At 33.5% G+C, this 25,681-nt stretch overlaps 1 protein-coding gene and 1 non-coding gene across 2 annotated transcripts in view; both read right to left on the bottom strand.

The window, feature by feature from the left end:
- Positions 1 to 25,681, bottom strand: part of ADGRL3 (adhesion G protein-coupled receptor L3) — an 819,557-nt gene that overhangs the window by 32,821 nt on the left and 761,055 nt on the right. Inside the window, exons 20-21 of the mRNA XM_045881084.3 lie at positions 12,761 to 12,929; positions 4,776 to 4,901 (exon numbers count right to left, since the gene is read on the bottom strand). Coding sequence (XP_045737040.1) covers positions 4,776 to 4,901; positions 12,761 to 12,929 — 295 coding nt within the window. The remainder of the gene's footprint in view (positions 1 to 4,775; positions 4,902 to 12,760; positions 12,930 to 25,681) is intronic.
- LOC123849086 (U6 spliceosomal RNA) lies at positions 22,788 to 22,894 on the bottom strand. The gene has a single exon (XR_006791929.1). It is a non-coding gene; the product is annotated as a U6 spliceosomal RNA (small nuclear RNA).

The following is a 25,681-nucleotide window of genomic DNA, read 5'->3' as shown; positions in this document are numbered from 1 at the left end:
GCCAAGCATGCTTCTGCCTCAGGCTTGGGATAAATGTTTCCTCTGCCTGAAGTGTTCTTCCCCTAGATACACGTATGGATAACTCCATCTCTTTAAATTTTTGCTCAAATATTTTCTCCTTAAAGAGACCTATTCTTCTATTCCACCCACCTAACCCTGCTGTTTTCCTCCCATAGTCATTATCATCTTATACAACATGACCTATAATTATAATGTATTTATTTCTTAGTATTTATATACACTGTTCAATATTTTTTTTAAAAGATTTTATTTTATTTATTTGAGAGAGAGAGAATGAGAGACAGAGAGCAAGAGAGGGAAGAGGGCAGAGGGAGAAGCAGACCCCCTGCTGAGCAGGGAGCCCGATGTGGGACTCGATCCCGGGACTCCAGGATCATGACCTGAGCCAAAGGCAGTCGCTTAACCAACTGAGCCACCCAGGCGCCCTATACTGTTCAATATTTAATGTCTAATGTCTACACTAGATTTGAGGTTCTTTTGTCTTTCTTGTTTATTGTTATTGTTATTATTTGTTATTGATGTGTCACACCCTGAAATAATACCTGGTATAAGATAAATATTATATGTAGGCCTACATAAAATACATAAAATATGTATCTTATATGTAAAATCTTTAAACACTTCAATTAATTCTTTCTATGTTCTAGGCTCTATACTATGTAATTCTTCATTTATTCACTCATTGAAATCTCACAACAACTCCTTTAGTCAAGTACTCTTATTCATTAGAAAATTGATGTTCAGAAGTTAATTAGCATGTCCAATGTCACAGACTTAATTAAGTGACAAAACCAATCCACTCAACTGGCTCCTGATCTAGGAGCTTAACAGTTCACTACACTATGTCAAATAATAGATGAATAGAAAAAGGAAAAGATAAAATATTGCAGGCAGAGGAAAAGTATACATTATGTAGCAGAGAGCCAACACTTAAATGTTCATGGAATGAACCAGGACGATGTGGGGGTGAACAAAGCAAGTCACAGAAGACTACATACAATAATATACCACTTCAAAAAAAGATTTTTTAAAAAGATTTTATCTATTTATTTGTCAGAGAGAGAGAGAGCACTAGCAGGGGGAGTGGGAGAGGGAGAAGCAGACTCCCCGCTGATCAGGGAGCCCGATGCGGGGCTCAATCCAAGGACCCCCGGGATCATGACCTGAGCCGAAGGCAGATGCTTAACAACTGAGCCACGCAGGTGCCCCCCAAAAAAGATTTTAAAAAGTAATACTAAACACCTTTTTTGGAGGTGGAGAAACTATTAGAACACATCAGGGAAATGAAGAACAAAAGTCTTCTGGTTGCAGGCATAGGAACTGATTAGGGAGAGTTTTCAAGAAGGGAAAATATATGGAAAAATGTTCAATTCCTGAGTTGGATGTTCAATTCACAGGTGTTCATTTTACTAGTATACTTCATAATTTAATAGATGTTACATACATTGTTTTATGTTTCAAATATCATATGATAAATGTAAATGCATCTACAGAGTCAATAAAACAAAAAATAAATGGCAGAACAATTAAAGAAAGAAAGGTCGAAGTGGGAAGGACAATACTTTAGTCCACTGTTTTTATAAACACACATAAATACAAACCAATCCTATACATGTCTGTGAATATCTGTGTGATTATGGTTATTACCAAGCTTTTATAAGTGATTATTAGCACCAGGAAGTAAGTATGGGGGAGCAACATGTGGAGAGGATTTTCACTTTTTAGTCTTGCCAGTCATGCTCCTCCATTATCTACACAGAAGCCACATGATCTTTATTATACGTGGATGATCTCTGGCCACTTCCTTTTCTAAATCATCTTATTGGCTTTCTAAAGTAACCAAAATAAAATCTAAATTTGCATACTCTTATAAATCATTACTGATCCATCTCTAGCCTTCTCCTTTGACTTCATCTCCCATTCACTGTCACCCAATTTAGCCAATGACATTCTTTCCCTTCCTGAGTTTGCAAGTCGTCCCCTACCTTAAAGGCTTTGTATTAGAGTTCTCTCACCTGGAATTCTCTTCCCCTGAATTCCCTTCCTGTCATTCAGAATCTTGGTGTCGATATCATCTTCCAAAATAGTCTTTCTCCAGCACTTAATCCAAGTAGCCACCTGTACTTTCTGTGTCAAATCACTACATTTGGATCTCTACCAGCTTTCATAATTTGATATTTTCCATTGGTTTGTTAATAAATTTTCTGTCTCCCACAACTGGAATGAAAGCTCCAGATCACAGAAGAAGTTGTCTTTTAACTACTGTACCTCCAGAGCGTAGAAGATTGCCATTATATAGAGGATATTCAATATTTCTTAGTAAAAAATAAAACATACAGAGATTATTATTTTACAAGTTCTCTGATGTGGAAAAGGCATCCATAGTCCAAAATTTTACCTTAATATCAGTGACTATTTTAGACTATGGAAGGTCATAGTTAATATGAAATACACTGATTATTTTTACCTAAACAGACTGGATTTAAGTACCTGTTACTTTATGTAGGGTTGGATTGTCATAGTTAATCAGAATTAGTATTATATTAAGCATAAGAAAACAATGTAAGGTTTTTTTTTTTTTTGGAAGACTAGAATTGTGACATGAGAACTGTAAAAGCAAAGAAAAAATATGATACAGCTTTAAAATATATATCTGAAATTATATTCTTTAATAATGACACTATTAAGTGATGGCTGCTCTCATTTGTTGAGTACTTACAATTTGTTTTCAGTGTTTTGAATACATTATCTCAATCTTCCTAACAACGTAAGAAATAAGTATCATCACCACCACTTTAGAGATGAAAAAACTGAGGGTCAATGATATTAGGTAACTTGTTTTGTGTCATGGCTGGTACATGCCAAGACTAGAATTCAAACCAAGGGCTATCCACACAGCAAGCTTATGATTATTCTCTTAACCTGCATTGCCCTATCTTTTAGCTTACCAGTATTGCTAAACATTACACAACTTTGTTGTAACATAATACATAAACTTCCAAATAGTATTGTTTCATTAACGGCATTTGTCAAATGACGACGGGATGGTGGTTGCTGAGCTCGGCTATATGAAAAGCATGTAGGAACTAATGAAGCTGGATGACATACAGGATCTCAGCGATTTCAGTTTAAAAGCTGTGGAGGTAAGGATTATCAGTTTGAAAATAAAGGTGTGGAATCTAAGGGCCTCACGCTAGAAGCATCATCCAGGTGTACCCTACAATTATGTGAGACTTCAGATTTCTAACTGACCAGTTTAGTAGTCCTACACTCAGAAATCTCAGCCCACCTACCCTGGTACATCTGTTCCCCCTAATTTGCAACATTGTAACCTCAGTAAGGTATAGAAATAATAAATAAAATTCAAACTATTAATAAGTGTGTATTATATGTAGGTATAAGTTTCAGGTTTATTATGATAACTTGTGGTTGTTAATTTAAGTATTAACAGTCGGACAGTTTGACAGTTATACATTCAGTTTAAATTTTAGTTAGAAATGTTAGATTAAAAGATTACATGTGGTTTTACTCAGAAGATAGAAGAGAACTCCATCAGTGTGAGGAAAGTGTTTCTTTACAAGAACATTATTCATTATCTTTCATTTGTAAGAGTCATTCAGGTGCTAGTTAGGGGTGTACAACTGTCTAGTCTGACAGTGAATGTGAGAGAATCAGATATATGATGTTTGTAAATGATATTTAAAGTCAAGGGTATTTAATTTTCTAAGCCTATAAATGGAATTGTTGGGAAATTTAATCTATTGAGTTTACAAAACAATTAAGCATTGAACAAAGAACACCTGAAGTGATCTTTCTTATTTTATACAAAATTACCAAATTTACAAAAAAAAAATTAAGATGCAGAGTTAAAGGCTTAAGAAAAAAACTAAGTTCCTGATTTACACGTTTACTAACTTTAAGTCTTCTTTCGAAATCAATTGACAACACTGAAAAAAAAAATGATTGGTTTTCCCACTGGATCAGGAAATCTTCAAAATATTAGTCGGCTAGTCTGAACTCAAACTCGCTCATGGCCCACATAATGCTGTCTTTTGTTTCCCTGGCTCATTTTAGCATCGTCAAGTTGCTGAAACCTCTACCTAATCATCTTTGGACTCACACCATGGCCGGGGAAAAATGGCAGACAGGTTACTTGAAAGTTACGAGGAGGTTTATGGCTCCCCAGGTTGACAGCCAACGCCATGGCCACATCGAGTGCCGGGCAGCTGGGAGCAGTACGTGGAGCAGTTAAGTCCATGATGCTATGATGGTATCCTTCGCTGCCCTGAGCCGTCTTCAGCTTGTCAGCAAGTCATATTAGTTAGGACTGTTTTTACTGAACATACCATTTAATAAGTACATGTGTTCAGTATGCAACACAGAGTTATTACACTGGCTAAAAGAGGTAATTTCCTTAAGAATCATGTATGTAAAATATTACTTTCTTAGAATTTTTGGGTAATGTGCCAAATTCCTTTTGTCATCTCCTCTATTCATTCAACTAGGGATAATCTGAAATCATTAATTATTATGCAAATAATTATTATGCAAGCATTATTTCATAACTTTAGCGCAGTGTGGTTTTTGAGATATTTGTCATAATCATTCCTATTTGACACACTGAAACAACAACAACAACAACAAATTTGATGGAGTAAACACTTGGGGTAGAAAATAGTTCTGATCAAGAAAGGACAGCAACTCGTGACAGAATACAGGTAAGAGATATTTCATTTTAATGAACAAATATTTACCTGTGAGCCTGTGGAGTAGCGTCCAGGTGCTCGAGAACCAGATGTTTTCCCTGAGCCAATGGAACTCTCTGTACTTTTGCCACTGCAACAATGTGTTCGCAGGCATTTCCCATACTCTTTTCGTACCTAGCCAATTAAATATAAACTGCTGTTAGCACGCAATTCATTTCGGCTGGGAACTATGGTGTAAAATGTATGTGAGTTTCATTTTTAGGTAATTAATATAATTATTGCCTTGCCCTACAGATACAAAAAAAAAGATCTGTTCAGCATAGATTTTACAATATAAAATGATATTCAAGCCACCAACTTTGAAATTTTGCATAACTGGAGCCTTTTAAAATACGCACATGTGCACACACACATGCCCAATCATGCTAGAACGCTACTACCTCTTAGTTCAAAAAATAAAGTTAAGACTCTTTAAGACACTATTTTAGCCTCATAAATTTGATCTGAAGTAGCCTATTGGTGTAACTGTTCTCCGAACTGAGGTCTAGTGAGAAAGCCACAGAGAGAAGAGGGGATGGGGAAAGGGAGGGGGAGGGGGAGGGAAAGGAAGAGAAAAGAGAAAAAGAATGTTTAAACACAGAAGAAAGGAATGTATTGGGTTAAATTTCCTTTAAATCTATATTTCTTTGAAGTTTATTTCTCCTAAAAGAGGTCAAATTTGTAACTTTATAAAATTCAAAATATTTTTAACTTTTTCCCGCATAATAGTTCTCTTCAATAGTCACAGATTGCTTTTCTTTATTAAATTCTTAATCCTCATTGTAGTATAAAATCGTGGGAAAAAAAGGAGATAAACATTTTTTAGTTGATGTTTTCAAGCAGGAAACCATACCAACAATGTCTGGGAAAACTTTTATCTTGTTTAAAATTATTATTACTGCCTCTTTAATCAAACAAGACGTACAAAAATAAACAGTAACTGCCCTAAATCATACTTCCGCTATCTACAACAACACAAATAATCCCCAACTATGTCTTTCTCAACTAAAAACACATTCTGGGACATTTTATTGGTTATACATTCCAAATTTATGTTCATTATGAAATAACACTGTATATATAATTATTCTTAGCTCTTTACATATTGAATTCACATGAGTTCATCCTTTCCACGATTTGTGACAATGTAATATCCCAATGTAATTTTATTTAAATCGAAGTTATAAATACATGCTTTTTTGAGGGATGGTATTTAGAATCAAAAACAAAAAAAAAAATAGGAGTGTGAATGATACATTAATATTAGCATTCGAAACTAAAATATTGTATTTTAATATTAGAAAGTTCATTCCATCAAAGATATAGCTGAATCAGAGATAGAATACATTTAGGTTTGTTTGAAGAATTCACATTTATTAAATGCTTATTCTGTGATAGGAACAACAATCTAGAGAAGGGTGAATCAAAGCTGGCAGGAGGTAGGGGGACCCAGAAAGGCTTCTCAGAGAAGAGGATTTCTGAGAGAGTCTTCAAAAGATGGGATGGGATCTGTCAGGTTAGAGAAAGAAGTTGAAAGAAAGGACAGACAAGAGAGACAAGGGCATTCTAGGTATTGTGAACAGGGTGAGCAACCTTTGAGGACTTTCTCTGATCTCGAATACTAGCATTACATTCTTTAATATATTTTAAATTATAGTGATATGTTTTCCAACCAGTCTCTTCTATGCTATATTTATGAATAATTAGAAATAATTAGTTTTATTCAGTGTTCAAAAGCCAATTCACATTTTATTTCTTTTTTTAAAGAAATAAGTTGATACCCACTTGTGTTTGTGTGTATGTCTAATATATATGTGAGGTTGGGACTATGGAGTGAAGAAGCTTCTAATTTTTAATTGCTATTTACCAGGAATTATGGTAGGTCCCTCCCTCAAAAGGACTCTGGGAAATAATTATTACCTACATTTTACAGATAAGAACACTGAAAAGGTTAAGCAATGAAACTAAACTGAAATACTGAAAAGATTAAGCAATATGCTTTTTGTGAAAAAATCCGTATCTTATAGGTGCTCTATGGTCAGAAAACTCCTTCTAGGAGGCCACATTTCTACCATTAATGTGTTAACATTATTATTAAAGTAATCTATTAAATTATCCCTTTCTCTGTATCTGGAAAAATAGGGACAAATGTTTTAATTAGAATTTGAGAAAGCTTAAAATAATCTCTATCCAAAAGTAAGCACTATCAATTACAGTTTAATATTAGTCCTGAATTAACGAAGTATCTCCAAGAACCTAAACATTGATCATAACCTACATCCCACTTTGTTTTTCCTAATGTACTCAACAAGTATATTTTCTTTTTAGAAAAGAAAGTGTTTTTTAATCAAGTGATTTAAACCTAAACAAATATTTTAAGAGAGAGAGATAGAGAAAGAAAGAGAAAAATAGAACCACTCCCATTCCTGTTACAAAGGCAGCAATATTGTATAAGCCACAGGAATTCATCATGGACTATTTTCACTTTCCAACAAAGGTTAAATGTTCTGAACTGGTTATATAAACAACCAAAAAACCAAGATATCTAGTTATGCCAAGTTCCATATTTAGGTATGTTACTTACTGAATCTTTACTGACTTTATTTTTCTGTGATTAGTTTTGAAATGTTAAGCGTGTGTTTTAAAAAGAAAAAAAAAGCAAAATAACATGGATTGTATCTATGAGATATTTTTCTTTAGATTACAATAAAAGTTAGTTGATCGTTCAATCATTTGCATATTCTAATCTACTATTTCAATGATACTCCATCTTACCATGACCAGATATGATATCTTATTATTTTAATATCGTTCTAGAATATAGAAGATGGGAAAGAAACTATACCTCACCAATGGAATATTTCTTTTATACTCTCAGATCAGAAATAAAATAATTATGATACCCTCTGAGATTTATAATCGAGTGCATAACAAAAGAAAAAGTGATAACTTTAATGTCACCAGTAGAAATACTGGTGCAATCCATCATGCAATCCACACTCAGAATAGGACTGATAACTCAAAGTTTGATTTTTGTTAATAAGTTGAATCAATTAACAAATAGCCCTACAAGGCAAAATATCTCAAAAATGGAATATTTCATATTTCTCTAATCAAAACATATGAGCAACTACATCAGCATGGGCACATCATTGAAATTCAATCAGATGGCTTAAGAGAAACTTTTTAAGAGAACTAAGATTGTTAAAATGTGCCTACTACCCAAATCCATGCAGTCTCTCAAAATTCCAATGATATTTTTCACAGATACAGACAAAACAATCCTAAAATTTGTACAGAACCACACACACAGACACACCCCCCTCAAAGGCCAAAGTAATCCTGGGAAAACACAGCTGGAGGCATTATACTTCTAGCTTGCAAACTATACTACAAAGCTGCAGTAATTAAAACAGTATGGTGTTGGTATAAAAATAGACACATAGACCAAGAGAACAGAATTAGTCCCAAAATAAATGCTTGCATTTATTGTCAACTAATATTTCACAGGGGAGCCAAGAATACTTGATAGGAAAAGGAAAATCTCTCCAATAAATAGTTTTAGAAAAACCAGATAACTACATGCAGAAGAATGAAATTGAACCCTATCGTACACCACTCACAAAATTTAACTCAATATGAATTAAGGACTGAAACATATGACTAGAAGGAAACTCCTATAAGAAAGTATAAGGGAAAAGTTCCTGGACACTGGTCTTAGCAATGACTTTTTGGACATGACATTAAAAGCTAAAGCAACAAAAGCAAAAATTAGTAAGTGGGATTAAATCAAACTAAAAAGCTTCTGCATAGCAAAATAAATATTCAACAAAATGAAAAGGCAATCTACAGAATTGAAGAAAATATTTGCAAATCATATTTCTATAAGGGGTTCACATCCAAAATATATAAAGGACTCATATAACTCATTAGCAAAAAACAAAACAATTCAACTACAAATGAACAGTGGAAATGAATAGATGTTTTTCTTAAGAAAATATACAAATGACCAACATAAAAAGATGCTCAACAGCACAGATCAGGGAAATGCAAATCAGAACCACAATGAGATATCACCTCACATCTGTTAGAATGGCTATCTTCAAGAAGACGAGAAAAAAAAGAAAACAAGAGATATCAAGTATTGGTTAGGATATGGAGAGAAGGAAGCCCCTGTGCACTGTTGAGGGGAATGTAAATTGGTACAGCTATTATGTGAAACAGTATGGAGTTTCCTCATAAAATTAAAAACAGAACTACCATATGATCTAGCAATTTCACTTCGGGTATATATCCCCAGGAAATGAAATCAGAATCTCAAAGAGATACCTGCACTCCCATGGACTGCAGCATTATTCACAATAGCCAAGACAAGGAAACAACCCACGTGTCCATCAATGGGTTAATAAATAAAGAAGATGTGGTACATACATACAATAGGATATTGTTCAGCCACGAAAGGAGGAAATCCTGCCATTTGTGACAACATTGTTGGATCTTGAGGGCATTATGCTAGGTGAAATAAGTCAGATGGAAAAAGACAAATACTGTATGATGATATCACTCATATGGGCAAAGAGCCGAACTCAAAGAAACAGAGTAGAATGGTGGTTATCCAAAATTGGGGGTGAAGGACATGGGAAGATGTTGGTTAAAGGGTACAAACTTCCAGCTATCAGAAGAGTAAGTTCTGGGGAACTAATGTAAGGATGATAATTATAGTAAACAAACCTGTAATATATACTTGAAAGTTGCTAAGAGAGATCTTAAATGTTCTCACCACAAAAAAAGAAATGGTAACCATGTGAGTTGATGGAAGCATTAGCTAACACTATGGTGGTAATCATTTTACAATATATGTGTATCAAATTAACACACTATAGGCTTTAAACTTACATAATATTATATGTCAATTTATATAAAGAATATAAATTTAAATAATTTAAATAAAGGAATAAAAAATATCCTAAGACATTTCTGCAATTTCAAACAAAACTACCTGTTTTGTTTGTTTGTTTTGTAAGGAAAAAGGTAAACAATTCCATGTTTTCTATATTCTCTGATGTTGGGCCATGTTCTTTTTTTTTTTTTTTTTTTTAAGATTTTATTTATTTATTTAACAGAGAGAGCACAATCAGGGAGAGCAGCAGAGAGAGAAGGAGAAGCAAGCTCTCCCCTGAGCAGGGAGCCTGATGCAGGACTTGATCCCAGGGCCCTGAGATCATGACCTGAGCCGAAGGCAGACACTTAACCACCTGAGCCACCCAGGCGCCCCATGGGCCATGTTCTTGATACCAAATAAAAATGCCACCAAAATTAGAAAATTCAAAACATAAGATAGATGAAAGAATAATATGCTTATTACTTGTTATTATAAATCATAAAAGTAAGCTTCTAAAGCAGGGGTTGGTAAATTTTTTCATGAAGGGCCAGATAGTCAATATTCAGGCTTTGTCAACCAAGAGGCAACTATGGATGCTGTTTATATACTTAATTTTAAATTTTAAATGTAACCACTTAAAAATATAAAAATCATTCTTGGTTGACTGGCTATAAAAATTAAAGGCAACTAGATATATTTGACCCATGAGCTGTTGTTTGCTGAAGTCTGTTCTAATAAATCACAAAATTGAGCTTGATGACATACTTTTAAAAAAAATTTTACTTATGTTAAATATACTAAAAACTCTAGACTTGCTTTTGGATCCTGAGGTTTACTATCTCTTCCTGTATATCAAAAGCAATTCTTCCTTACACCAGCCATGTATATTTGTAAGATAAGAAAAAATAAAAATAATTATTGGGAAAACCCTAAGAGATATTGGCTAATAGAAATACTCAAAATAAAAATAATTAATGCATAAAATCCAAAAATATTTTCTGCTTTAAAGAAAATTTCTATGTAACATTAAAATTTTAAATTTTGTTACTCCAAATTTCTAGCTAATGCATAAAGATAATAGGTAAATCTGGCTCACTATAATTGAAGATGTTAAAATTGCTTATGGTGGCCCAATATTCCCTTATTTACACAGACAAATGCTACCTTTTCCCTTAACCTCCAATTTCGCTCCTATCTTTTTACATATATTTCTTGTGACAATCAGTTATGTCTTTCTTCTATCAAAATCTAGAATTTTTTTTTTTTCCCCCAAATGCTTAGTCTCCCTGACTTCTCTGAAATGTTTTCTAATACTGGTTGCTGTCTACTTCTGGATATTTTCTCCTATCTTTAATTCAGTATATTATCTTGATGCTGATTTTGCTCCTTGGACACTTCCTTTTTCCACCTCTATTCCTACTCATCATTCACATGTCCTACTCTTTACATTCCTCAAGTGTGGTAGACAGCTAGTTGTTCACAACACCGAATTCCTCATCTTCCTGAGGTAAAAAAGCTAGACTATGTTTTCTAGACTTCCTTTCAGTTTAGGTGGTACCATTGATAGTGTCCTATCTGATGCAAGGGGGGTAGAAGTGATGTAAGCCTCTTTCAGACCTTTCACACAAGATCCTCTTTCTCAGACTGCCTGCTCCATGTCAATACTCAAGGTGACTGTGGAAATCATATATTAAGGTTGGTTGAGACTTCATCAGCCTTCCTTCCTTCCATGAGGTACCACCATCAATTGGGCCATAAGTAAAAAAATAAATATTTTGGGGTTAAGCAACTGCAATTTTAGGTGGCACTAAATATTTGGGAAGGTTCATCCATTGTAATATAACCTTTTTTCTAAATTAATTCTAATCCAGTAGATTAGAATCCATCCATTCCCTTATAACCTCTTTACTTTTCTGTAACCTACATTTATAGGCCTGAGTCATCATTACTATTCTAGCCTTATTTATGATCATGCCAACACATTTTTGATACCTACCACCACATACAACTGAAACAGAATATGACTGGACTCATCTTGACAAGTGGATACCCGCCTCAAGTTTTGTTTTAGGTCCTATCAGTCTCTCAAATAAAAAATCACAGACATAGATATTTTTACTTTTTTTTTTTTCCAAAGAAAAATTTTAGGTGTTGTTTCTTTCTTAGATGAAATTTTCACATTTTGACATTTCCTTTTCAGAGCCACCTCTCAATATCTCATAATTATTTTTATTACCTCCATGTTACACATGAGGAAACTGGGGCATGAGCAGGTTAATTAACTTGCCCAAAGTCACATAAGCTTTTAAGTAGAGAAACTAGGATTTAGACCCAGACAGTCTTGGCTCAGGGGTCTATGTGAGTGGAACTATAATGATCACATTTTTAATAGAGTTAAAAAGCACAAGATGAGAAAATCAATCTTGAGATGTCTAAAAAAATGCAATGAAAGTATTTAGTGACTAAAATTAACTTTGAAAATGAATATTTTAGATCTTTGTAAATGTGAAAAATTACAAAAAAGACCAGCATGAAAAATTAAATATTGCATCCTAATCATCCAACTCATAGATTTTATAAAAGATGCTTTTAAAGAAAAGTACAGAGACCATTTACTAAGTACGTCATCAGTCACTTAAAAAACATAAATGTTATCATAAAATGATAAACATTCATATTGTCCAGTATATACAAACTGGTTTTTAAAGAAAAACAAAGAAGTATATACTTCTTGTGCCATATATACATATATATATATATATATCCACCCCCCACACAGCTCCATAGCATCTTAGAAAAGCTACTTCTAATACACAAATTCCATGTGTCTGCCAATAACAATATTAAAGACTATAAGGTTAAGCCTACAAGAATATAATTTTTGTACATTATCCAAATCAGAAAATATTTTGATTTTTTATTTTGCTGTTAAACACATTCACCAACTATTATGCTTCTGTTATGTGTCTTTTGTCTTACTATTGTAAAAATAAAACGAATGAAGTAATATGCTTATTTCTCAGAGACCAAAACATCAAGAATGATTTATGTTATGGTTGCTTTGCTCCTGAGATATATGCCATTCATTTTTGAATAGAGAATTTTTGCTTACCTTCTTTTGTAGGACACAATGGAAAATGAATATAAACATTCCCTGCAGAGAATTGAATATGGTGAAGAGATATGCCATGATGACTGTGCTTTCATTAATATACATGAGTCCAAAGGCCCAGGTCAATCCTAATAGGCAGAGAAGGGCTATTGCACCTATAACCCATGACCTGTAGAGAGAAAAGAAAATTCAGGGTTATCAAATGATCGGTTTTTAATTAGCACAGCCATATCATATCAACAATACTGACACTGAAAGAAATGTTACGGTAAGTTTTATTGACAGAAAATGTAAGACAGGTGGTAGTATAAGTACTTTAAGATTTTAATGGGGACTACAAGTTTTCAAACTTGAGGAGATATACATGAATGAGAATGTTATGAACACAGAAATTCATTTAAGCCAAAGCAGATTTGTACTATTAAATTATTCATGTATTTGCAGCACGTATGCAAATGATATGGAGATGTAATTATGGTGAATGGCAAGGGGGAAAAAGTCTATAAAGCTATGTTAGTTTCCACTGGCCTCATTGTTATGATAACGTTTGTTTGATTGGACTCTCTCCATTAGTGCTTCATCTGATACACTTTTACCCCATTTTTCCAAATTTCCTCTTTTTCCATAAAAATTTTAGTGTTTACTGACAAAAACAGAGCTTGGATTCAAAAGAACCAGTATATGGAATATATGTGTGAATTAAAAGTTCTATTTGTCTGATTCTATAGTTATGTAAAACAAGTGTGATACAGTGGATGGGAAAAATTGTTCCACTCTAGATCACAATCTGCGTTGTTTCGGCCTTTGGATTGCTGTCTTCTAGGTTAAGTTGGACTAGACTTCGAAAACCGGGCAATTGGCAGCTTTGTTGAAAAGAAGCTTAAAAGCTCAGGGCACCTTCATCACTTTGAAGGGTCTGTAAACTTGAAGGAGAAAATGAAGCTGAGAATGGGATGGAGTGGTATGAACAAAGTAGGCTAGAATGGAAGACAATTCTCACTCTCCATTCCCTTAGTTTCCTCCAGCTGCCATTCGCAATAGTGAGCAATGGGTGACAAAGGTCCATATACTTGTGGCTGTGTGTTACGTATTTACTATCAGCATAAAATGAATCTTTCCAATAGATGGGAATCCAATAAGTGAAAATGGAATCCTTCTCAACTCTTCTCTAAGTATATAGGAGAACAGGACCAAACCAGTCTAGATCTCTATGTACCGATGAACCCACCCTGTCCTTTCCCAGTACACCTTCCTTGAAAGAGTAAATATTTCCTTTCAGCAGACTATACTCTTCCACTTGCATTGTCTAAGGAAGAAATATTTATGGGGATTGAAACTTTGCAAAATGAAGGGGTTAAAAGAAACCACACATGTATTTACCAAATCTGAAGCTGGGTTGCATAAAGTTTTCGGAGAGCACTATGTCTTAAGAAAGATATGGTCCCAAAGTAGTCAGTTAGTATTAAAGTCTTATTAAAATTCATCATGACTATTTACTATTTTTCTTCTACAACCATCAGTTACTATATTGCATATTTAAATATCGCCTAAATTTAACATGTTCAATCTAAAACATTAACGTTATTGAATAAAGAATCCCTAAAGGAGGCTTGCCATTGTATGTGGCATGTTTGCTTATATGAATCAGAAAACATCTTAGATACTAATATTTTATTCTATAATTAAATTGAAAAATATTGGAACTCTCAAGGTAAAGCTCTCAGCTTCTTACAGGCATTGGAAAAAGGAAAAATGGAAAGAATACCATTAAAAAGGCAAAATTGCTATTTCAATTTAGAAATAAAATGATAGAATAAAATACTCAAGTTAGCTAGTATCTGCTAGAAAACACATTATGGGCCCAAGAGTTAATGATATAAAAAGTGCAATGAGCCCAATTTCTAAAGAAAAAAAATAAGCAAGAGCATGAAGAAGTAAGTGAGATGTCATTGGAGAAAATGAAAACAAAGGACTCTTCACCAGAAGAACAAACTGAAAGTCTAGAGTAAGGTCACCCATAGGTTGCCCCAATCTTAAATTTATTGTGGCAGGACACATAATTTTAAAATGTACAAAAGAAAAGAGCCCAAATATCAACATTTGAGTTTATTCTTATTAGATTAGTACAGACTTGTAGCTTTGTTTTAGAAATTTAAAAGATATATTCATAAACAGGTCATTAATCAAGTGACATGTGTCAACATTGAAAGATGTAATTTTGCATACATAAAATTGAATTTTTGAAGGAGACATTTTTTTCCCTTTTTGGATATTTAAAATAGAAATTCATTAATATCCATTGCAATTGGCTAGCTTCGTACTCCTAAGATCGTTTGGAAGATACAAGGCTAAATCACAAAATAATTTTAGATGAGCGATGTCCAAACAAACAACAGAAATGACGACATATGAAGCACAGAGGTACACAACACAATGAAAGGAGAAAGCTATTAAAAGCGAAACAAGTCTGTACCACATGAAGTTGCTATGATTGTGGCACTGATTTCAGATGGTATCCAATTAAAAGAGGTGAAGCAGAATTTGTTTTTGGCAATACACCTGCAGCATATTTATTCTGCATACGAGTTGTATGCCTGTTTATTTTCCTGCACAGTTTGCTCTTCTGCCTCAATGTGAATGACAGAAGCTCTAATGATTTTTCAGTACTGATCTGACAGCTGGTTCATGGGACCACACTGATAAATGGAATTTATCAGCCATTCAGCTCATTCTTACTTGATGAAGGGTCTGTTATCCTCATAGCTAAAGAATGCATAGACATAAAGACAAGAACACCAACATTAGCATTTTATGACAAAGATTTCATATGAAAAATATTCTCCTGGTCCCCAAAGGCCTCTGTTACCCCACCTCCCTAAAAGGCATCATAACCTTCCCTTTTTATCCAGAAGGCAAATCCTAAAATGACCATGAGAACTTACATAACAAGGAATAAAATCAACTTTACAATACTGCAATATCCCTTATGAGACTAAAAAATTCCATTTTTTCATCATGTGCTCATATTACTTGTGACTTGACAGAGACATTTATTTCTTAGAGATAGCATTTCTCTAGAGAATGAGAAATCTTATGAGCAATCTGGAAAAGGCCTCGGGGCGTACTTAAAATGACAGATTTCATGTCACCTAAAGGTATCCTTATTCTGTAATATTAGTAGGTAAGATTACTTAATTATGGACAGTACGTTTCTAAGTAATTTTAACTTGCAGATGATTGACCTGAGTTAAATCCGAACACTATAGCCCTTTGGAAATAATCGATCCTGACTACTTTAAAATTCTTCCTGTTAGTGTACTAAGAAAAAAATCTGAATAATCTTTTGTAGTAATAGAAGCAACCATACAGCACCTGTTCATTATCACTTATATTAACTAATTTATTTTGTGTCATTTTGATAAAATAAGATCGCAGTGCCAAATTAGTGGAGATAAGTTAGGGAACATTTTGGATCATCTTTTCATAAACAGTCTGTTCAGTGAATTGTGATAGAACAGAAAAGAAGAGAAACTGTTCTTTTCTCTTCTCTCTTGCTAGGGGCAGTAGTTTCCAATACTACACATAACACAAATAAAGCTCTTAGACCCCAAATGTGATGTATTTTTGAATAGAGAGAACTACTGAAGGGAAACCTCACTCTACAAAATGATGAAAGAGTAAAGAATGGAGGGAGAGCCTGGGATTTAAAGCCAGTTTGCCTGGAATTCACATCCTAGATCAGCCACTTAACTAGATAAAGGCAACAAATTAATTAACCCGTGGATGTGTCAGTTTATACAACTATGAAATGGTGATAATTATATGTAGGTTTCTTGTGATAGTAAAATTATATATTCTATATAAAGTGATTAGAACAGTGCCTGACACGTTTTATGTACAGTAAATATTATATTGCTATTATTAGACTATTTAAAACTAGAGTAAAGTCACACTGAAAAGATAGAATCTGTCACCCAAAGAATAAACCACCAAATAATAGATGTTGAGTAGTTCAACTCATTTGAGGACATTTCAGGAGCAATATTATGCAGCAAAATAAATGTGGCAGAAATAGGCTTGTAAATGGAGCAGGGAATGACTAACTGTGCTGTCTAATATGATGACTACTGGCCCGTGGGTTTATTTAAATTTATATTCTTTAAAATGAAATAAAGTTTAAAATTCAGTTCCTTAGTCACACTAGTCACATTACAAGCACTCAAAAGCTTCAGTAGCTGCCATATTGGACAGTGCAGTTCTAGAACATTTCTGTGTTCACAGAAAGTTCTACCGGACATCGCTGGACTAGGACATTCAAAGAGGGTTTTAAAGCCAGAAAATGGAATTCCAAGTGATATTTAAATAATGCCATGGATGTGTGAAAGGTAAACAGAGAAGAAGTTCTAAGAATTGATCATATTTAACAGTTGTGAACTGTTCCTAGAAAGAAAACCTTGTACTTATATCAATATCAAAAAGTTATAGAACATAATAATATGATATTTATTGCATTATATGCATTCCCATTGCATCAGTATATGCCATCTGTGACTCCAAGTTCATGATTGGAATAACTATTTCTACAGTAATTTGTATAGAGTGGGATATGAGTAAAGAAAGTTTCAAAGGTTAGCATGTAAGAACATGTGCAAACATGTTGTACAAAATTGTACTGAGCTATCTAAATGTTTCAAAAAAGAGAATACATGTGCAAACATGCTGTACAAAATTGTACCCAGCTATCTAAATGTTTCAAAAAAGAGAATACAAAACTTGCAGTGTAATCGCTGGAGTGAGATGTTTTGCCATTGATGTGAACTATCAAGAAAGGGTACAGTTCAGCAGTTTTTGCAGGCAATTATGGGAAAAGTGCCAGTTGTTCCGCTCAGTAACAAAGATTGTAATCCCAGTTACACTTACAGTTAGCTAGAGCCATGCATTTAAGTAGTGTGCACTGGGATGTGAACAGAAGGGAATTGTGACATTTCTGGGTCTTGCCAATTAAAGGACTGGAATTGGGCTTCCCTTGACCATTTTTGCCTCCCCCTTTATTAGGAGAAAATGACAATAGAGCCTCAGACCCAGAAATGGAAGCTGTTTTTTGATGTGGAGCCAACGGTATTAAATTTAAACCACGTTTATATAACCAATTTAAGCCACTGTATTTTAGAGTATTTCTTTTACAGGGGCTTATGTGCAATAATTAATAAAGCATGTAATTTGTATCTTTTAGCTATAAGAATGACCAGTTCATATTTAATATAGAAATCCATGCTAATGGACAAAGAACCAGTCATTAATTTTGTTTCCAGAATATCATATCTTATATATAATAATTCAAAATCTAGAGATCACTGAAAATTACCTATAATATGTCAATGCCTTCCATCATTTTGTCAGATATTCTGCTGGCTTAGAGGATCTAGTTTTATAAAGTCTCTCCACTAAATTCAAGTGAAATTGATAGTAATGCCACCAGTTATGGTGACAGTTATATGCTATTGTTCACTTAAAAAATATATATATCTACAGAACTAGTCTCAAAGCTGAATAATTTTCATTCTGATTTACCAGTGAAAGTCTATTGAAATAAAATCTCATCCCAGGTTGTATGACTGAAATGATTTCACTGCAGTTATTTTAAGATTTTATAAAAAGATGGACACAAAGTTCTAAGATGCTCTGGGCAGATGTTAACAGGAATTTTCAGGTCATCTTGTAAGTGGTGACTTTCTGAAAATGAAGTAAAATACCTTGTACATACAATTTTTAAGGAACAAATTTTAAAAAACAGCCTTGTTTCTTTAGCAAATACATTTTCCTTTTGTCAAACATTTTCTTATTATTTTATTCAACTAACATCTAAAACTGAAAGCTTTAAATATTAATGTCATAAAATTATCTTAAAAGTGATTAGAATCAAGATCAGAATTTTTGGGGTCTCTGCACAGATTGATAATAACTATGCATGTATTTATATATTCTATAGCAATTTCAAAGTATACAAAAGGGCCATTAAAGTCTAGCCCCATGGAAATTTAGCTCAAAATACATCTTCAAGAGGATAGATTTTTTAGCCAAAACATTAACTTATACATACTAATACTGTGATATAAAGATTCATAATAAGTATATCTGTATAGACAGATGATGAATGGATAGAAACAACATGAATGAATCAAGTTAGTTATAGGACATTCTTTCTCTGATTTCAAGAGTGCAAAATAGAATTGCTTTTGGACATAATTTTTGATGGAAATACTTAAAATTCAAGATATAAAGAAGGTAAGTTAAATAATGTAAAACTTTCCCTTCAGTTATATTTACATATGGAATTTTTTTTTAAGTAGTGGGATAGGTAAGGTTTGGTGTGAAGGAAGATGGAGAGATGGAGGCATATATATAATCCCCAAGCCAAAATATCTAGCCATTAAGTCACAGCAGGTTCAGGAAAATGAAAGGTTTAGGCAAAATTGTAGATACCATCAACATTCACCCCATTCATCTTACCAATATGAATGTATTCTGGGATCCTCTGGAACTGTTGGGTAGTTGGCTAATTATGGTTGGTAATTGAACTGTATGCTTAACAGTGGAAAAGAGAGCTATCACAGTGTATATATATATACTGATTAGTATCTCAATATTTCCAGGTTCAGTATGCAGCTGAATTTACTTTCCCTGGCATAAAACTAATTATATCAAAGGAATAAAGACATTTCCCCTTGAATTTGGTTTGGGTTACCATAGGAATGATAAAAGTAATGTCAGTGAATTTCTGAAGGTAAAATGTATTCTCCATTTTTCATAGAAGGAAAAAAAAGGGAATAATAAATACTTCTGCATCTGTATGCTAAGCAGGCTTTCCCTACTGTCCCTTAATCAGTTCCCAACTGAGGACTGAGAGGTTTCAGTTCCCCATGTTCTAAAAGGAGCTGATGGCAATGCAAACTAACAGACTTCAGGTAGAAGTGATCTTTGAGACGCTTCTTTGCCAAACTATCAATCCAGTGGGCCCAGTCTTTAAAAGCAGAATCGGAAAGACAAGGCCTTTTAGGACTACAGTGTTCACAGAACAAATGAAACAGTGGAGAGAAGAAGGAAAGTAACACCTTTACTTGCACTCATTTCCCAGCAACAAATGTTAGCAGGCACTGGGGGAAGAATGTTTTAAATGTGATGTTATTCATGTTTTAAATTGATCAGATACTTAAAAATATCTGAATAGCCTGGCCAAGTAGCAACACCTAAGACAACATTAAGAGATCTGCTACCCAGTGGTTAAGGAATATTTAAGATAGCATAACTCAAAGAGTAGTGACCAGAGAAAGATCTAAGTATTTCATATTTATACCTCACTGTGTTAAAAATGCTTAATCAATTAGTAACACTTAGGATAAAAATCATGACTGTTTTATATTTCTTTCAAATGTATTTTATATTTGTGGGACTATACTACCCTAGAATTACATTCGATTCTCTCTCTTAACCACTATAGGAAAATTAAAGAAAAGGCATTTAGAATATAATTCAACATTTCTGAGTGAAATATGAATAATGTTTCATTATGGTCATAGATTTAAGTCACTAAGCATTAAAGATATAAAAAATCCTTAGAAAAATATGAAAGTCATATAACATAAATGTAGAAATTATCAACAGCAGAGAAGATGATTATATTTCAACTATGGATTTTATTGCTATTTAAGTATTACTGTTAAAGCTATATTGCTATGTTTTGTTCATTCAATATTTATTAGGAGAAGAATGAAATGAACCAAATAAATAAAATAAACAGCTCAGAATATATCACGAACATTTTCATTCCTATGCCTCAGTGTCCCTATAATAATATTGCAGATTTCAGAGCATACACCAATATTAAATATTTAATCACAGATTTCACCCTACTGATGAATTGGGTAAGTCTGAAATTAAACAGAATTGAGTATAATAAATCAGGATCAATAAATATTAAATCAATGACTGATAAAACTGTAATTATACTATCTTCACAACTCAATGTTATGCAAATTTTCATAAGTCAATATAATATGGTCAAAAAATGAATTGATACATGAAAGAAATTAAGGATATCAATTATGAGAATGAATAATGAACTATTATATTGTACATAGACAGCTATAATCTTATTACAATTTAGTATCTCCCTCTACCAGATTTATAAGGATGACTTGGTAGGTTTTATGCAAATAAGATCTCAAATTTTGGAAGCCTATGTTGAAAGCAAATGATATCACCCTATGATAATTTATTAATTTTAATGTATGAAAGATAGTATAGGTTTTCCTCACTATCCAAGAGCAGAGTATTCCTATGAAACCTTTGATAAGCTCAAATGGCATAAAGCAATGAAGCAGTTACATTAATTAATACGTAAAATTTTTTGAGCATTCCAAGACCCCAAAAACAACCGCTCTTGGGCTTTTTTTTTTTTTTTAAGTTTATTTTTTTTTAGTAGTCTCTGCACCCAATGTGGGGCTTGAACTCAACAACCCCAAGATCAAGAGTTGCATTATTTTCTGACTGAGCCAGCCAGGCACCCCTCTCTTAGGCTTTTCTGATACCTTAGGATACATCTTGCTAACAGATGCACAAAATAAACTGAGATAAAAAACAGATGCTCACAGACACAATGCAAAGCAATGCAAAATTTTTGGTGACTTGATGCTGAGATGCTGAGTATAGTTCCCAAGGAAGGAGCCTGACAGCACCACTCTTTTTGCTCAGGATGTGCACTGCTTCTGTAACAGCTCTCTGCAAACGAATGCTGAACGCTATTTTCGTTTTTTGCCTTTTTTTTTTTTTTTCATAAAGGTGAATATCCTCTTCAGGGTTTTTTCAGTTAATGAAAACAGTTATCAGTGTAGGCCTTTTGCAAAAGCCAAGTGGCTTAGTGAAAATGTTTGAAAAGTGGGGGATACCTGTATATCATGGTGACTGAAAGCCTGGACTTGTGAATCAGCTTGCCTGAGTTTGAAGGCCAGCTGAGCCTTTTACTAACTCGGCAACCTTCGTCTAATTATTTAACCTCTCTAATTCTCACATGCCTTCTCTGTGAAATGGGGATAAATACAGAACTTTTTTTCATAGGGCTGTTGTGTATATTAAATAAAAGTGCTTGGCACTCATTAACACAAAAAAATGCAAGTATACAAAATTGTAATATACAAAAATACTATATAAATATTTGCTGTTACAATTACTATTGTATACTGACCTTCTGACCTCAAAAAAGGGGCCAAAGGGGAAAAAAATACACAGTGCTACATTAGGTTTCCTTTTAAGTGCTTTGGAAATTCATATATTAAGTAGAAATCCAAAGGGGAAGAGGGAGTCACTGACTGTTTTTGAATTGATCTTTAATTTTACCTTTAAAAAAGCCTCAGTTCACACAATGTTTCATTCAAAGATTTCTTTGGGCTTAGTAAATGCTATAAATTTTTACATTCTCAATTATATCTGGATTCCTAATGAACATTAAGGTAGAAACCCAGAGTTCTCTGAATTACATAAGAAAGCTAAATTTAATTCATAAATATGTTGTATCCTCAGTGTCAAAAAGTGCACTAAGGAAAGGCAAAGTCTCACTAAACGTAATCATCTGAATATAAAGAGTAAAAGACATGGGAGCCTGGGTGGCTCAGTTGTTAAGCGTCTGCCTTCGGCTCGGGTCATGATCCCAGGGTCCTGGGATCGAGTCCCACACCGGGCTCCCTGCTCAGTGGGAAGCCTGCTTCTCCCTCTCCCACTCCCCCTGCTTGTGTTCCTGTTCTCACTGTCTCTCTCTGTCATATAAATAAATAAAATCTTAAAAAAAAAAAGAGTAAAAGACATAAAATCATATGTGAAATGTTTATGAAAATTCACTAAGAAATGTATGTTCCAAAATTGGACTTCATGAATATTTTTTATGATTTTTTGAAAATTTTAAACCTTAAATAAGAAAGATGAAATAAATGATATCTATATACAAATAAATTTATATTTCTTTTCTTTTCTTTTTTTTAATATGGAATGCTTCACAAATTTGCGTGTCATCCTTGTGCAGGTGCCCTGCTAATCTTCTCTTTATCTTTCCAATTTTAGTATATGTGCTGCCGACGTGAGCTCTGTATTTCTTTTCAATAATTTTTATCTTGTAATCAATGAAAACTGTGGCTTTAGTCAGTAATATCTCAAGATCCATAAAATAATAGCAACAAGCTGAAATCTTTTCTTTACTGATACTTACAATTAAAACCACAACGTTTCCTGGTTTACTATCTGAGGGCCAATGTTTTTTAGACTCACATGGAGTCTTAGAATTTATTGATTCTTTAGAACATCTGACTACTGGGCTGACCAAATTTGGTCAGCCCAGTAGATGCAAGGAGATGAAATTCTTTAAAGAGTATATTACATACTTTCAGGATTTCTTTTTTCAACTTAGAAGTTGCACAAACTTTTAAGTTAAGTAAAATAACTCGGGAAATTAATAACTTTTCTGTATTCTTGCCAAATGTGTTTTGACAGGTTGAATTGCTGTTATACTCTTTCTCATACCATATGGTATCATCACCTCTTGTTTCAACAACTTGTATTAGAAACATTCATCACACCCCTTCTGTGAATAAATACCTTATTATAAACTGCTTGTAAGAACAACTAAAACATAAGAAAAAAAGCACAACCGAGTATTTAAAACATGTCTGTACTTACTAAAGATTCCAATAAATGGAACCATGGGAGGCACTGAAATACAATAGAAAGCAGACAAGTTTTATTTAACTATGGACAAGTCAGGTAACCTTCATAAGCCTTATAAGCTTTAGTGGACTCACCAGCACAATGAGTAAAATAACCTCACTAGGATCTTATGGAACCAAGGTAAGAAGAGTCTATGGCTCCTAGGCTATCAGTTGGCAAGAGCTATTATTGAAAAGTACTCTGAATTCTTGAATTTTTCATTCATATGGAACAGTGAAAGTCCATTGGTAAAGAATTTTAAGACGTCGCCCCACATAGATTGTGCATGAGAGCCAGTTACTTCCACAGTGAGTAGGCCTAATTAATGACCCAAGATCTCTACCACATCCTACTTTTAATAAGATGTTATTGTTTCCAATTACATTTGTTACTAGGAATCTAATCTTAAAATTATGTCAATGAGAAAAAAAATTAAGCAATATAATAAATAAATCCAATTTTGTAGATATATAAAAAGCTCCAAATGGCAAAGTAAGAAATCTTAACTCAATCACATTTTAGGCCAAAGGGCAGCCTCAGGAAAGTACTAAGAATCCACATCAGTCAGAATGTATTCTCTGATGATAATGAAATTAAGTTAGAAATCAATAACTAATACAATATGCATACACACACGAGCAATTATCCATCTGTTGCTGCATCCAAAATTGCTTCAAGTCCCCCCAAAACATTATACAAACAAGTTCTATCTAATATTCAAGTAACAAATAATTCTTTTCTCATGTAGGTTAGGCCTGAACAGAAAAGAAGGAAAACTTTGAGACTACTATAACTTGCAGGTAAGGAGAGTTTAAGACAGTAAAAAACAAATTATAAGAACATTTTACTTAAGAACTTACATAAAAATCCTAAAGAAGCTATTAAATAGAAACATCTAATGGTGCATCAACATCATGATCCATTAAGATTTACCTCAGGATTGTAAGGAATATATTAAAAGAATTTAAAAAACAATTCTGAAAAAAAATATGTGAAAGAATAATAAAAGTCTATGAGTCGCTAAGGCAATTTTGAAAGACACAATCAAAATGGGAAGACTCACTCTATCAGATATTAAGCAAGTCCTGGTAATAATATGGTACTGGTAGAATAGCAAAGTGTATGTCCACAAAATAGAAGACAGAGTACGGAAACACAGTTTTGGTACAGGATAGTGTGGGAGCACCAATCTGGTGGGAAAAGATGGAATATTTAGCAAATGATGTTGGAAATTTGGCTCATTAGATAAAGAATTCAAAATGTCTTCCAAAGATCTCAAAAGTACACACTGTAGAGGAAAGGTTAATGGTTTAAATGTACGTGTTTCTTTGTAACAAAGGCAAAATTAATAGAGAAATGACAGATTGGGCGGAGACATATACAATGGCAAAAGCATTCAAATTGCGGTATCAGCAAGTAAAGGAAGGAGAAAGTATACAGGAAAACTAACAGGAAAAATAGGAAAACATTAAGACTTATTTTAAAAAATAGAAAACCTAGTTGGGCATAAATGGTTTACTAAAAGTGAGCCCCTGAGTATTACTGAAGAGTTTGCCTATGTGCTATTTCATTATATTGCACTAATGAAAGTTACTGAATGGAAGATCTGGCAGTTTTAGAAAACTTTGTACAGCTAATTGAGCAGAATGTGGTAAATTCAAAGAGGGCAGAAAAATCAGAACTAGAATGACAATGATGGTTACAAAGAAAATAAGCCATTTTTGATTTACGTCTTGGTATAAGTCATATATCACTATCCAATAATGTCAATACTTTTGCTGATAAATAATTACCTTCTATGCTCATGGCTTGTTTTGTCAATCTCATAATTAAGCAGTTTTAAATTACAACCTTAGACTATCAATCTCAGTTCTGGAACTGAGAGGACTTTTCAATTAGCACACTGAAGGATCTGACTGAAAATACCAACTTCAATAGAAAACATTCCATAGTATTCTAAAATGCATACTCAGTGCATAAATAGCACATTTATAAAGGTTCCAGGGACTCTGATGACAGATCTTATTTAAAATGCATACTTGTATGTAGTGGAAAAATCCAGCAACAACTGGGACTCAGCCAAGAGAAAATTAGATTAGGAAATTTTCATGTGTGGACTGAGCAGCTCAAGACCCAACATTCTACTATACTGTCGGCACATTTTAATTACAA

The sequence above is a fragment of the Mirounga angustirostris genome, unplaced genomic scaffold (assembly GCF_029215605.1).
Source record: "Mirounga angustirostris isolate CCGP_5_RB_7025 unplaced genomic scaffold, mMirAng1.0.hap1 SCAF_2, whole genome shotgun sequence".
NCBI lineage: Eukaryota > Metazoa > Chordata > Mammalia > Carnivora > Phocidae > Mirounga > Mirounga angustirostris.
This window is presented reverse-complemented; position numbering and strand designations above follow the sequence as displayed.